The sequence below is a fragment of the Lithobates pipiens genome, unplaced genomic scaffold, assembly GCF_037356315.1.
Source record: "Lithobates pipiens isolate NorthernLeopardFrog02 unplaced genomic scaffold, aLitPip1_a1.2 Scaffold_23, whole genome shotgun sequence".
NCBI lineage: Eukaryota > Metazoa > Chordata > Amphibia > Anura > Ranidae > Lithobates > Lithobates pipiens.
Window position 1 is genome coordinate 125,289,241 of NW_027507785.1, and position 16,233 is coordinate 125,305,473.

The 16,233-nt window shown below is 42.4% G+C and overlaps 1 protein-coding gene across 1 annotated transcript in view; it reads right to left on the minus strand.

Moving 5' to 3' along the window:
- CBX7 (chromobox 7) overlaps window positions 1-16,233 on the minus strand; it is a 41,433-nt gene that overhangs the window by 12,286 nt on the left and 12,914 nt on the right. The window contains exons 3-5 of the mRNA XM_077452315.1: window positions 13,448-13,513; window positions 7,271-7,337; window positions 4,014-4,380 (exon numbers count right to left, since the gene is read on the minus strand). Of these exons, the coding sequence (XP_077308441.1) occupies window positions 4,014-4,380; window positions 7,271-7,337; window positions 13,448-13,513 (500 nt within the window). The remainder of the gene's footprint in view (window positions 1-4,013; window positions 4,381-7,270; window positions 7,338-13,447; window positions 13,514-16,233) is intronic.

Below are 16,233 nucleotides of genomic sequence, written 5' to 3' on the forward strand. Positions count from 1 at the left end.
ATGACGACTCAGTCAACTTAGCCACTTGCTTACAGGGCACTTAAACACCTTCCTGCCCAGACCAATTTTCAGCTTTCGGTGCTCTCACACTTTGAATGACAATTACTCAGTCATGCAACACTGTACCCAAATGAATTTTTTGTCCTTTTTTTCCCACAAATAGAGCTTTCTTTTGGTGGTATTTGATCACCTCTGGGGTTTTTATTTTTTGCGCTATAAATGAAAAAAGACCGAAAATTTTGAAAAAAAACGCATATTTCTTTGTTTCTGTGACAGAATTATGCAAATTATTAATTTTTCTTCATAAATTTTGGTCACAATTTATACTGCTACATGTCTTTGGTAAAAATAACCCAAATTAGTGGATATTATTTGGTCTTTGTGAAAGTTAGAGAGTCTACAAGCTGTGGTGCGAATCGCACAAAATTGATCACATCTGATGTACTGGTGGCCTATCTCGCTTCTTGTGACCCGAACAAGTCAGGAAAGTACAAATACCCCCCAAATGACCCCTTTTTGGAAAGTAGACATTCCAAGGTATTTAGTAAGAGGTATAGTGAGCTTTTTGATGTTGTCATTTTTTTCCCACAATTCTTTGCAAAATTAAGATTTTTCATTTTTTTTTTTTTTCTCCACAAAATTGTCATTGTAATAGGTTATTTCTCTCACGTGGCATGTGTATACCACAAATGACACCCCCCAAAAAATTCTGCTACTCCTCCTGAGTATTACAATACCACATGTGTGGGACTTTTTCACAGCCTGGCCACATAGAGGCCCAACATGCAGGTAGCGCCATCATGTGTTCTAGGAACATAAGTTACACATCTAACTTGTTGACTATTTATTACACTTTTGAAGCACCAGGACAATGACACGTGACACTGATGACAGATGGCACTGATACGTGGCAATGATGACAGGTGGCACTGATGACAGATGGCACTAATATGTGGCACTGATGACAGATGGCACTAATATGTGGCACTGATGACGCGTGGCACTTATACGTGGCACTGATGACACGTGGCACTAATACGTGGCACTGATGACACGTGGCACTGAAACGTGGCACCGATGACAGATGGCACTAATACGTGGCACTAATATGTGCCACCGATGACAGATGGCACTAATACATGCCACCGATGACGCGTGACACTGATGACAGATGGCACTGATAAGTGGCATTGATGACACGTGACACTGACAACAGATGGCACGTGACACTGACAGGTGGCACTGATGACAAATGGCACTGATACGTGGCACTGATGACAGATGGCACTATGTGGCACTGATGACACGTGGCACTGACGGCAGGTGGCACTGACGGCAGGTGGCACTGACGGCAGGTGGCACTGGGGGCAGGTGGCACTGGGGGCAGGTGGCACTGACGGCAGGTGGCACTGGGGTGGATGGCACTGGGGGCAGGTAGCACTGGGGTGGATGGCACTGGGGGCAGGTAGCACTGGGGTGGATGGCACTGGGGGCAGGTAGCACTGGGGTGGATGGCACTAGGGGCAGGTAGCACTGGGGTGGATGGCACTAGGGGCAGGTAGCACTGGGGTGGATGGCACTGGGGGCAGGTAGCACTGGGGTGGATGGCACTGGGGGCAGGTAGCACTGGGGTGGATGGCACTGGGGCAGATAGCACTGCTGGGGGCGGATGGCACTGCTGGGGGCGGATGGCACTGCTGGGGGCGGATGGCACTTTTTATTTCATTTTTTTAATTTTTTTTTTTTCCGGAATCAGAACGGCTGCCGCTGCAGCCGTTCATCTCTCCCCTCTCGCACTGTCTGTGCGAGGAAGGAGAGCGGCGCTGCGAGATGATCTCATATGTTTACATATGAGATCATCTCCCATTGGACACGCCGATCACGCTGTAAACGGCCGCTGTGATTGGCCGTTTACAGCGATCTGTGTTTGCCTGTCCCCGCGCGCATTGCGGAAGTAAACATCAGGCCGTCCAGGGACGACCGCCCAAACGAACGCGCCTGCTCTACGGCCGTAATTCGGCTATAGGGCGGGCGCGAGGAGGTTAGACTGACTCCTATACAGAAGTCATTTCAAAGTCCCGCTGTAATTCTAAATCGGCTTTTTATCAGCACAAATCGGCCGATGCCGATTATTTAAAAAACGGCAAATATCGGCCGATATATCGGCCGGCCGATATATCGGTCGACCTCTAGACAGGATGGTTGCAAAATTATGTTATACTGAATTTCACAGTTTAGGATGTAATGATCACAGCAAGAAATGGCAGATAACGTTAAGTTAACCTCTGCCCAAACTATGCACACTAAAGTACTGACCTACTGTGAAAAAACTGTAAAAGGGCTCCTTCTCACAGGCAATCAACCCTGTGCAGCTCAAAGAAATTTTCTTTTCTATCCAAAAACTGAGCTGTGTACAGGCAGCCCACATTAGTGGATATGCATTGGCTCTAGGGACTCACCCGTAATGCTAAGCTTGACAGGTACACAGGGACAGGTTCCATGTATCCACGCCTGCATACCTGCCATACTCGGCTATGCAGGGTGCCTGTGTGAATGACCCTGAAAAACAGACTTTAGGCTTTCAATACATTTTTCATTTAAATCAGTTAAAATGTGCTTTGCAATGCACCTTTTATATTGTTGCACATCATAACACACAACAATGCTCATCAATGCCACTGCCAAATGTCATGATTCAGTGATGTGTGTTGTGATGTGCATCTTACTGCTTACACTGATGTGTGTTTTGATGTATTCCCAATAATTTCAATGTAAAATTAATCAAACAAAAGCACAAAGGTGTAAAACCCGGCCTTACAGTCTGCTGTAATTGTTGAGGATCATTGAAATAAATTACTTCACTTTACAGGATCACTTTACAGGTGTTAAAAGGATCTTTTACACAATAACTAATCTTTTACACAATAACTAATCTTTTACACAATTAATTCAATGTCCACTGTTTGGGCACAGGTGCACTTTACTGTCATAAACACCTAAGTGTAGCATCCTCCTAGTTAGGTTAGCTAAATAAATGTCCTTTTTGGGCTCCTTTTGTAATCAAGGGAGCAGAGATTGTTTGGCTTGGTCTGTTCAGGGTTTCACAGGCTGGGAGTTTGATTGCTCCCCCCTGCCTTTAGAAGAAGTATTCAGAGCTTAGGGAGGGAGAATTTAAAAAAACAGTCTGAATATTGATCGGGACCTAGCCAATCTCTGGGGAGGTGCACCCAGATGGTGTATGGGCAGTTAATATTCTGAAGCTCTGGAGGGACTGTCTTTCCCCAGGAAGGAGAGTTCCCAGCCTCATGGGAGGTGTTGCCCCTGAGACAGCTAAAGGACTGGGTGCGGTTCTCCAAGTTTTTAGGAGCTGCACTACTAGGATCTAAAAGCAGCCTGGATCTGACTGCAAGTTTTCTTCAAAGGATCTAGTCTGAAAAAGGATTGTCTCCCTCACTGAGTGGTGTCTGGAGGAAGCTGGAAGGAGGCAGCTGTTCTGGGGAGTAGAGACCCTAAAAGTGTTCCTTTTGACTGTGTAGTGTCCTGAAGATAGCAATGGGTTCCAACAAATACACATTTAAGAAGGTAACCGATCGCCAGTTTGTTTTGCTCCCCCCACCCCCAACCCTCCCCCATGGTCTTTTGCTGTGAGGGAATAGACTGTTCAGTATTCAGATTTACTTTGGGAGAGGATTGTTCTCTGTTTGCTAATTCTTTTTGCAGTATCCCATGCCTCAATCCCTCTCCTGTTACAAGCAACACATTTTAAAAAGACAACCCATAAACTGTTTACTGGAGTGAATGGACTGAAGGTAGAGGTAGAGACATCCAGGCAACTGGCAATTAAAAAAAAAAAGAAAAAAAAAGGGGTACAGCAATGACAGCCTCCATGTTTCTCTCACTGAAGGTTTTCTTTAAACCAGTGCTTGACAGCTGTTGTATTTCAATGTTTTTAAACTATTTAAGTTAAATCAGTAATTTTTTCACATAAAGTTAAAGTTTGAAGACTATTTCACCTTTATTTTCATCTTCTTGTTTTTCTTTGTCTGCTTCATGCTTGTCTTCCTCAGTAGATTTCTCTTCTTGCCAGTCAGGGATGGTCTGTGTATCTTCCTTTTCATCTTCCTTGGCAAAGAACTCTGACCTTCGGCTTAGAGACTCAAAGGTAGACACCCGTAGAAACTTTTTACGGGACAGGCACAGAAACTTTCTCCCCTTGCGCTGTTTGCTGAGTGGGAATTGCAGTGATTTGGCTTTCTCTGGCACTGAGGATGTAGTGGCAGGTTTGGTCCCCAGCCCACTGCTGAATCTCCGAGACAGAGAAAAGCAGAGTTTTCTCTCTTTTGATTTGTGTGCACTACGCAGGTCCATTCCATACAGCCTCTGTAACAAAAGAAGAGAAAAACAGCAGTCCTTGCATTATCTCATATCAATCCATGCTTTTTGGAACAATGTAAATATTTCATTAAAACTCTGCTCTGGCCATGATCAGTTTTTTCATAAATTCCTGTCCTGGTGACACAATGGTTGATATACCCCATTTTGTCAAAGCCTAATTGAACAAGTTGAAATAAGAAGCTGATTGGCTATCATGCACAGCTGCACCAGATTTTGCACTCTCCAGTTTTAGTAAGTCATACCCTCATGCACAGACTATTACTGAGACAGGAAGAACATAAAACTCTACAATGAAAACACAAAATAATGCAGTAGTTATCCTGCTGTAAAAATCATCATTAGCTAAGGAACATTTATTATGAAATACAACTTTTTTTTTGACAGACATATCGGGGCCTATAGTTCCCCTCCCCTCTTTGCCCATGTACCAAATGTTAGCATACTCTGGACACGGAGTTAGACTGACATGAAAGAGGTCTGTAAATCCCTGGATTGTTTAGTATACAATCTAAGATTGTACAAATAGGACAAGGATAGGCAATCAGTGGCATGTGTGCCAGGGTGGGCACATGATGTAATTTTTAGAGGCACCTGGAACATCGCTATGTGGCATGCTCGCAGACTCAGACTTGCTCCTTGGAGGATCCTCTGGCAGATCCCTGCTCCCTACAAATACAGTGCTGTTGTCGTGGGCTGTAATTGACAGCTCGCTAGGCTGTCAATTACAATGACTGGCCTGCCCCTCTGCACTCACAGCCCACCCTCCTCCATGGCATTTAAGAGGCCCACTTGGTGTCACTGGTGTTCAGATACCAGCCATCCTCCCAGCATGGACCTGTCTGAAGCTGCCAACTTTGTTACATAAAGGAATCCATCTACTTATCCTTTTCTTTCTCCTAGTGGAACCGAAAGCTGCAGCAAATATGAATGTAACCCCCCCCCCCCCCCCCCCCCGTGTCTGATGGTTCAGAAATTGAGGATGATCTTAGGTCTGAAGACACAGGAATTGAAGATGATTTGAGGTCTGAAGGTGCTCGAACTGGGCTAATTTGAAGTCAATAAAATGCACTATTTTTCACTGGCAGGCTGGTTCTCTCTCTAAAGCTTCTAAATGAACATTTATTGTTGAGAAGGTTGTTGGCCCCTGGTATAGAACTCTTGGTTTGCACCTTTTCAATAATTGTGCACCTTCCTTGTAAAGAGTTTAGGTGAACAGATAGGTGTTCTTAGGTAGATTCAACACAGGTCTGGTCCTTCTCTATGTGGTGCCTATTACTCTGACAATGGAGTAAAATTGAGGTAAAAGCTGCAGAATGGCTGTGCAAAATCTGTCAACATTGACAGGCGTTTTCTATAAAGTTCTTTAAAAATTACCTTAATTACTGTTATTACTACTAATATTGTTACTAGAAACAATGTGCGCATTTGGGCATGGAAGGATCAGTATTAATGAATGTAATCTGCAGGTGAGTCTGAGGAACAGCAGACACTGGCATTAGCATGCAGTATATAACATATAACAAGGTGTATAATGCAGAGCTGTGTGGAGTATAGAATGTACACTGTATAATGGAAAGTTTTGCAGTAAGGAAGGAATGTAGACAGTATAGTATACAACACTGTGTAAATTGATTAGTGTAAAGCATTTAATGTATAGAGCGGAGAAGTGTAACGTACATAATTTACAACACAGTGTACAGGGTTGACTGGCAGGGTGCATAGTGTGAAGTATGGTGTACAGAGTGGAGTGGTGTGGAGCCTATAATGTGCAGCTGCAAAAATTTTAGTTCCTAATCCAGTGTTAAAGTCCATTTCTACATAGTCCTATTCCATTATTTGTGTATCAGATAATGCTAGAAGATTTTTGGGTACATACAAAAGACAGAGGGGTTGATTTACTAAAATTGGAGGGTGCAAAATCTAATGTGGCTCTGCATTGAAACCAATCATCTTTCAGTTTTTTTTTGTCAAAGAATAGTTGAACAAGCTGGAGTTAGAACCTGATTGGCTACCATGCACACCTGCACCAGATTTTGCATTCACAAGTTTTAGTAAATCAACCCCAGAGTTTCTACAAAAAAATGGAAAGAACACTCAAACATTTCTTGAATGAGTATCACAGTCTTCCATGTCTAGTTGTTGCCTTTTATACCTGTGGTTTCTCCAGTGTGAGTCCCTTAAAAAACTGTTAATGAAAAAAAAAATGGTATTCTGATAATTGTAGGTCACATGGTAGTTTTCTGTTTCAATATGTTTATAGGTTTTGAGGATAAACATGAAAATACAAAGACAAGCTTGTAAATCGCTCATGCAGGGGCTTGATAATAGGTATACATCGAATGATAGTTTTTAGTATATGAATAAAAATTTTAAATTCACGTGTTTATTTTCATTTACAAATAAGTGAAGATATCCAACAAAAGTGACAATGACAGGGGTTGGATGAAAACACCTTTTTTAAAAAAAAAAAGAAGATTGAAACCATATGAATAAATAGTGACCATGTGACAATTATAAGCACCTTCTGAAGGGCTATCCTAACCGCTGTCACTGTCATTTTTGCTGAACAGCTTCATCTTCATATATTTGTGGGGGAAATAAAAATAAAGGCAAATTAAATAGAAAGGATCCTTATCATTATAAATTAAAGTATTTTAAATTAATAAAAGCCAATAAAACAACCACACACATGGATATAGCACATAATAAAAATTCCCATTACTTGATGCTAAGAATTAAAGAGCTTTGTTTTTATCATATCAGTTTTCAGTGGTACTAGCTGCTGCCTTTATTTTAATTTCAATACATGTGAAATTGGTCCCGTATGCAGTGTTATCTATAATTTGAGAAACATTGATCACATAATAGTTCATACCTGCAGGAGGAGGCGTTTAGGTTTTGGGCCACGTTTCCTGCAGCCAGCAGCTCTTTCTTTTTCTTCTCTAAAATAACAAATATGAGCAAAAAACATATTAAGTTATCAGAACACCTACATTTTAAGTGCTCATATATCAAGGTAATTTCTGTGTAGCAAGCCAATTTACATCAGGAGAGAAAAATTATGTTTTCATGATTTTCTTATTAAATTAAATATTGTAAAGAGGTCAGAGACTACCAAAAGCAAGAGCAATCAGACTAGTTGGTTGCTTGCTTACATTTCTCTAGTGATTTAAATATACACTACCAGGTAAAAGTTAAGGAACACCCAATTTTTCTAGGTTTATTTAAATTGTATGCAATTACATTTTTCAATGAACCTTACAATTAAAGCATAGAACAAACAATTGAAGATAAAATCATGGAATTGTTTTATTAAACAAAATTGAGTCTAAATTGTTGGCTGATATAATAGCTCAGCACACCTGTAGAATTCTTTCACTGATGGAAGCCAAATATTGTTCAGAAAGATCTTCCAAAAACTATTGCAAAAGTTCTCACAATTGTTTTGCACTTGTGGGCTGCTTTGCTGTCACCTTTCTATTTCATTCAAAACCAGCGCGATAGCTAGCACAGTTAAAGTGGTTGTAAACCCTTACAAACCACTTTCACCTACAGGTAAGCCTAGATTAAGGCTTACCTGTAGGTCCAAGAAATAACTCCTAAACGGTTTAGGAGATATCTGCCCGAAGACAGGCACCGAACTGAACTGAACGTTGCATCGTCGATGACAAAGATGCCGCGCGTGTCGGCTCCCGTGCGCATGCGCAGGAGTGATGTGATCGTGGCTTCGCCAAATGATAGCGGCGGAGCTGCGAGATCCCACCGAGAAGATGGATGCGCCGGACTACAGGGGACAGCGGTGACTTTGCTGGCTCCTATGTCAGGTAAGTGACACATAATGGACTACTATGCATAGTAGTCCATTATGCTTTCCCTTTGCATGGAATGAAAGAGAAAGTAAACGCATCAGGGTTTACTTCCTCTTTAAGAGATTGGCTGGCTTTTCCCTAATATATTTCTTTTTTTAAGGTAGTTCTAACAGCCTATGAGGTACGTTTTTGAGTATTACCTTGCTGACTAACTTGGTTTCAGACGAAATGGTGCTGCGTGGTACAACAAAATGCTTTGGTATACCATGATTCAAGGTGCCAGTGACTCTGTGCAAGTCATATGCCCTGTACAGGGTTGGACATTCCAACAACAAAATCCGTCTGATTTTTTCCAAAGGATTTCGGCCCAAACTTGTCTTGCATACACACGGTCGCACAAAGTTGTCGGAAAATCCGATTGTTCAGAACGAGGTGACGTAAACCACGTACAACGGGACTATAAAGAGACCAGTAGCCAATAGCTTTCGTCTCGTAATTTATTCTGAGCATGCGTGGCACTTTGTGTGTCGGAATTGTCTACAAACGATCGGAATTTAAACAATCAGATTTTGTTGTCGGAAAATTTTAGATCCAGATCTCAAAATGTGTGTGTCGGAAATTTCGACGGAAAAAGTCAGATGGAGCCCACACACAATCGGAATTTCTGACAACACAGTCCGATCGCACATTTTCCGTCGGAAAGTCCGACCGTGTGTACAGGGCATAATTCTGGATCCAGACCATTATGTATCTTTCTCCATCTTTTTCAGTTAGGCCCCTTTCACACTGAGGCAGTTTTCAGGCGTTTTAGTGCTAGAAATAGCGCCTGTGAAGCACCTGAAAACTGCCTGATTTTCTCTGTAATGGGTGCTTTCACACCTGGGCGGTGCGCTTGGGGGGCATTAGAAAAAGTCCTGCAAGCAGCATTTGTGGGGCAGTTTGTATGCTGTATACAGTGCTTCCAAAACACCCTTGCCCATTGCAATGAATGGGCAGCTCTTTGGAAGCACCTGCAAAGCGATTCGGAAACACCGCAACAAGGGAGTTTTTAACCCCTTTTTTTGTGGGTTAAAAACACCTTGCTAAGACACCATGGTAAAGTGCCGCTAAGACGAGCGGCACTTTACCACGAACGCACAGGCGGCCCCAGTGTGAAAGGGGTCTTAGTGTCACACGCTACAGAATTATTCTTTACATGAAACAATAACTAAATGCAATGTTCATGGAAGGTGAAAATGATAAGAGATCAGAATAAACATCATACTAGATCTTTCATAACAGCATACTTAAAATGGGTTAATATTAGGAATCGTTTTAATACACTGTATGATATTGCATAACAGTATTAGGGCTGCCACCTGTCTGGTAGTAACCCGGACAGTCCGAGTTTTCAATCAACATTATTCAGACTGGACCAGGGGAGGCGCTAGGGAGGTGCTTCCTATACCCGGTCCCATCGGCAGCCCATAAAAGAGCAAGTGATGCTGGAGCCTGTGGCGCTGCCCTGTGTTTTCACTGACTCTCGCTGGGGATCCACTGAGCACTCCTCCTTGCTCCTGGTGGCTGTATTCACTGAAGAAAGAGGGACACGGCCCCTCAGTCTCAGCTCAGCCATGCTCCCTCCCCATGTGTAGCAGAGAATGCCCAGTGTCTGCACTAAGGATCAGGATGTCTGTTTCTATGTGTTCTAATGCAGATGCCTAATGTGAAGGGGGAAGGAGGGGTGGCTGCATTGAAATGGCTGTAGTGCTGTGCCATCTGCATGGGAGTAGAACTTTGTGGCATTATTGCAATGATATAGCTCCACCTTCTGCATGCAGCCACCATAGTGCTACACCCTATCTTATAGAAAGGGAGAGGAGGGGGATCTGACACCAACAATGGGGATTACTTTAGTGATAGCAGTGATGTAGGAAGGACATATTTTACTCTGACAACAGCCAAACTGCAAAAATGATTGTGCTGAGTCTGACTCTTACTTGCACACAGCAATCTGAACATATTTTAGGGGTACAAGAATGCTTTTTTTTAACCATTCCCCTTTAAGCCCTCCCACGGTTAATGCAATTTGGCCACACCCACTGTTCGTCACTAAGCATGCTGCATTACTTCTCTCCTTGGAGCACCCAAGGGTGTCCCAGGTCTTTTTACAAACCTATAGTGTATACTGCTTTATACGAACCAAAAGGGCAGTATACATGTGTGATACTGCTTTCATATACTAATTGAAAACATCAACTTTTTTGAACAGATAGAAAATAGGAATTTTGACTTACCTGTCCTTATCTTTGAAGTACAGTACAGGACACACAGGTATTCATAAACCATGGGTTTGGACACTAGCAAAAGCCTTGCTAAGGCCACCTCTTGTGTGCACTCATAACCCTGTCCACCCTGTTAGACTTTTTTTTGTTGTTTTTTTTTAGCAAACTGGATGCCTGAGAGAGTTGGAATGTAAGTTTCCACCTGGAAGAGTAAGAGATGTGTGTCTCTAAAGCCCCATACATTTTCTGCTGATTTTTGTCTTCAGATTTACCAAAACCATGGAAGTGTTGGTCTCCCAGAGCAAAAAGCAGAAAGAGTTGATGTGATGGGAATATGAAAATTTGTAGATATGCATCTTGTTGTATGATGTCAGAAATTCCCCTTGTCTGAGCGTACAATTGACAGATTTTGTTGATTGCATCAAGAATTTTGGTATGCAAAGAAATCGGTTTGGTGACTTTCAGTCCAGTATTGGGCAGATACCCCCATTTAGTTTTGGGATTATGAATAGGGTGGAAGAGAAAGCTTGAAACTGTTTTTCAGAAGGAACTGGTACAACCATACCTTTTACTTTAAGTCAGTACAAGGCATTCATCAAACCTGCATTCCTTTGTTCTGAAGCTGGCAAACTGAAAGCTAAATAGTGAGGAGGTGGCAGAGATAGAAACCCAATTTTGTACCCCTTTGAAATTACAGATTAGCCCCAGAGACCTGGGACCACTCTGATCCATCCTGATGCAATGCCAACAGACGCCGCCTCACTGAGAGGAGTAGGGCACCTCAACATTGTGAGGAAGGCATCTGGGCCGGCTTGGTGGACTTGGGAGTCCAGGGCTTGCAAAAAAAGGAGTCTTGGTTTTTCTGGGCAAAAATATTTTATTCGCTAAGCAAAAGTAGTAGCTGTAGGAGTTAGGAGACTTAGGCTTTTTCTATTGAAGTAGAAGCACTTTACCCCCAGTGACTTTCTTGATTAATTTATGAAGGGATTCCCAATAACTGGCATTTACTGTGAAAAAGTATGAGTAGAACACACTTCTTACAAGGTTCAGCAGACAAAGCTTTTGTTCACAAAATCCTGTTCATAAGAAATTGTTCTAAGAGAGCAGGGTCAAAGAGAAGTTCATAGTCTCTGTTATTTTGTCTTGTCCAGTTAGCAATTGTATGGCAAATGACAAATTGCTGGCTGCAGGGCGAGAACTGCATGGGCAAATGAAGCCTTTACGAGAATCCATAAAAGAGTGAAAATCCTCAATAGGAACTGTCAGGTGTTTACCGAGAACTGAAATGGCAGGATCCACTCATCCAACATTCTTCTTAAAATTATTTCCCATAGATAAGCAAAAAGATTAGAAGGAACGAATATCCTATCAGGGTTGGTCCAGTCCTCCTAAAGTGCACAATCAATCTGTGCATGTATGGGGCCTTTTTTAAGCCTCATACACACTATCAGATTTTCTGCAGATTTTTTCCTTCAGATTTACCAAAACCATATAATAGGAGGTCAAACCTTAGGAGTTTCAATTTGTATACAATCAGGCAGGCCCTTGTACTACATGGTTTTGGTAAATCTGAAGGAAAAAATCAGCAGAAAATCTAATAGTGTGTATGGGGCTTTATTGTCCATAAGGCTTGTTTTGGCTGTGGAGAGTCTTGTGATATTAGACAAAGTGTTTCAATTCAGGTTCATAAAATTAGGAGAAGCATAATCCTATGTGGTCTCTGCTACAAAATCAGGGTCCTAAATACTTTTCTTCATAATACCCTCAAGTAAAGGAGCTTCGGCCTCTGATTCCTGAACAGGATAAGTGGAATAGAGGACATGTAGCGTTTCTGACACCTGGAAACAAAAGGTTCTTGATGCGTAGAATGTTTTCCAAAGAATTCAGACAGTGCAGCAGAGAAATCTGCTTTTGTCAGACAGGCTGCATGGTGCATGTTATTCAACCCTTTTGTCCTAGCTCCGTTTCGCCTGTGATTTGCCATCACTAAGTCAGGGGATCCCCAGTGTGGTACTCATGGAATAAAGTTTGGACTGAATAGGGTTTTGCGTGTCTGGATGCAAGACCCGCTATAACCTAGGCACTGACAATGTTCCCGTGGCCTGAGTCTCCATAAAAGAAGAAAGCAGCAGTGCTGCAATGTGCAACTTTGGCAGAAATGCATCAGCCGATTGGCATGACGCAGCTACAGTACCTCAATCCTTCTGAGATTAAATCTGAATAGGAGGGGAAAAAAACACTAATTTTTAATTGCTTTCACTGAGAAATATTAGAGACACATATAATAGGTGGACCACAAGTGAATAACTCCCCATCCCACTGCCTTTTAAACCACCTAGACAACACTCCAGTTTATCTTATTAAAAGCCAGGAAATCTGCGTCAACATACATAGAAACCCTGCCTTACTTCATCCACCTGAGCCTACTAGAGGTCCAGGCTTTGTCTGTCACAGTAGGCATACCCCAAAGGGGTCTTCAGGGTCTGAGAACCATAGAAATGGACCACGGCTCTGGAGCTGTATAGCACCCTGAGGCTAACTGCCAAGATGAGCACCTAATTCAAAATTCTGTGCACAAAGCAAATATTATAGGTGGGCCCCAAATAGTGAGGTCCTGGTACCAATCCAGAAACTGCTAGTTAACACAGGGCAATAAGCAGTTAGATCTTGACAGAAGTGTCAGATAACTACAAAAGGAATAGTTTAAAAAGAAAAATACTTATGACAAAGGTTTGCCACCTAAGCACACTAGTGAACAACTCTATTCTCAGGCAGTGGGCAGCATCATATGAGTGCACAATAGGGGTGACCTAGCAAGTTTTTGTCAGTGTCCAATCACCCGAAGGTAGCCTGCATATAACCGATGGTCTTTGAATAGAGGTCCGGTGTACTGCATTGTAACAAATAAGAGAACCTAATTTTTATTGCCCCTAGAGACAGACATAGAAACTCTATATCAAAGAGTGAGGAACTTCTTACTTTTCTTCATAAGCCAGTACAAGTCGTGGATCCAAGATATGCTCTTCTGGTTCCCAAGTACTGTATCTAGAAAAAAATATATACATAATTAATTATCTGTATTTTTATAGCAGATCTTTCATTTCATCCTGCAGTAACAAAATGTCAAAACTGATGTGATGTACAGGCAGTGAGCTGTTCTATGTAGAGAACTGCTTAATTTTGTGAGAGAAAATCCTTGTTTGTGTATAAACAGTAGTGGCAAAGCATGGGGTGCTAGAACCATTCTCAACTGCACTGAGCAGTTCACTTTCATACACTCAGCGGGAGCATGCAGCTTGTTCTCAATTTTACCCATTCTGACCTAAAACCACTCACCTGGACATTCCCACACAGTGAGAGATGAGAGATTGCGGAGAGAGAGGAAGAGAGGAGAGATAACGGAGAGAGAGAAGGGAGCAAGTGCTCCTGTAGCTCCACTCATGCTACGCCACTGATGAACAGTGAAGCATGGCACACCCCTGCAGCACTGCGTGTACACTACAATATGGGCAGACATGGGGTAGCTGTGTCTTTTCCTGCTGCTTTGCAGCTCTACACAGAGTTATTTGGTTCAACAAGTTTCAGATTATGACATCACTGCCCTGATTCTCCACCTCGTCCAATCAGGGAATGTTTTGCATTGATTGAGAAAATGCTAATTGTTTCCTGAATTGTGCCTGCGCTGAGCAAGCAATATTTATGTGTTCACAATGCAGCATGGGACCCAAAAGTCTGGAGTACACTGTAGTAATGGTGCCTACTACAGTGATTTCCAACTTCCACAGGGATCCACAGATGGGTACATACATACATACTTACATTGGATCAACCTGGATTATGGAAAAATTGTCATACCTAAAATTAACCTTTAAAGTGGTTGTAAAACCTTACATATATTCAATGAAGTAACTGGACTTCAAACAAATCTTCCTACATAAGTTGTACCTGTTTATCAGAAGCCATCTCTTATCTCCATCTATTGACAGTGCATAATTTATACAGCTTGTCTGAGCATACAGGAATCAGGGGATGGGGAGCTGAAGTTACACTCAGTGAGGAGAGATAACAACTGATTTGAGGGAAGGAACACCCCCTCCCCCACAGGAACAGAATCGAGGCTGCCAATCACAGACTGTGTGCTTGAGCTCCCTCCCCTGTTCCCTGTTGGGTCCAGGTACTGGATAGGTCATCATAGAGTGGCAAAAGGACCTAAATAAACTTGCAGCTTCTCTGGGACTCAGTGCTACATTGATTTTAAGCAGTTTGTAAAAAAACTGTTGATATTCAAGATATTCTGGGTACTGCAGCAAAGCCAACCCTACCATATTTTTCTGACCTATAAGTTACCAATCAGTACATCTGCTGCATCTACGATGAAGGACCAATCAGAAGGGATGGCATTAAAATGTATTACTTTTTATTTTTTATTAAACTTCAAGCATGCAGCTCAGTGATAATACAACTAAATATGTCAACGTTGTGCTATTTCAAGAATTATCCATTATTCACATTTCTTACAAAAATTTAATCGATTTTAGGTGTCACAAAACATTGCCCATTTGCAGCTATTGCACATGGTCTGCATTGGTAGAAATTTCCATGTAAACAGTATTTCCTAGTAATGTTCCCTATAATGTACTAAGATAGTACAAGAATAAACTTCTTGATTTAAGCCTTACTTAATTTGCCACATAATCTATTACAACTAATAGTGGCGTCTTGCTGTACTATGGGACATACTTTAAATGGGTTATACAATACAAAAACATAGGAGACACAATAAGAGGCAACAGGACCTTCGCTACAAATTTTCCATTTAGACAGGGGTCCCCAACCCCTAGGCTGCGGAGTGGTGCCAGTTCATGGCACCTCTGCAGCCGGAACATGAAAGCTGCTCTGTCAGCGGTGCGGCAGTCAGTGAGATGAGATTGTCTCTCAATTCTGGCATCACCGCTGTTCCGCCCTTACAGCATGGCCAGGAAGGCCGGCCTTGACAGAGCTGTAGCCACAGGCGAGCAGAGAGATGATTACATCATCTCTCACCACCCGCCCTCACTCTGGGATAGGGCCAGAAAATGCGCATGTGCAAGTTTACCTGCTTGGATGCTGCTGGGGAGAGGCTGCCAGAAGCAGTGTAACCTAAGTCTTTCACTTCTGAAAAAAACCATACCAATTGCCTTTACATTTAAATCAAATGAAAGTGACAAGCTACTACTGGTATTTTTTGGTGGTAGGCTACAGTGACATTCTACATCTGATGGCAGGATAGTGACAAGCTGCATCTGGTGACAGGTTATGGTAGTAAGTGACATGCTGCATCTGGTGGCAGGCGACGGTGGCAAGTGACATGCTGCATCTGGTGGCAGGCGACGGTGGCAAGTGACATGCGGCATCTAGTGGCAGGTGACGATGGCAAGCAACAAGCTGTATCAGGTGGCAGGCGTTAGTGGCAGGTTACACTCTCAGGGCTCCCACTAATTCCAAATTATGGAATTATGAGTTCAGCTAATTCATTTTATATTACAATGTAATAATAGAAGTAGTGCGCTTCAATCATCCTGACACCATATCAACCATGATTTGGTGATGATTGAAGTGCTAACACCAGCCATTGCCCAGACAAATCACCTGCAACCGTGGAACCACAGCACACCCCCGGTCATTGAAAACATTTTCTACCATAAAACCGTTCCTCGCTGTGTGCAGGGCTGTGTAAGGACCCCCCACCTCCGGAAATATAAAATTATATTTTTGCTAAAATGTTA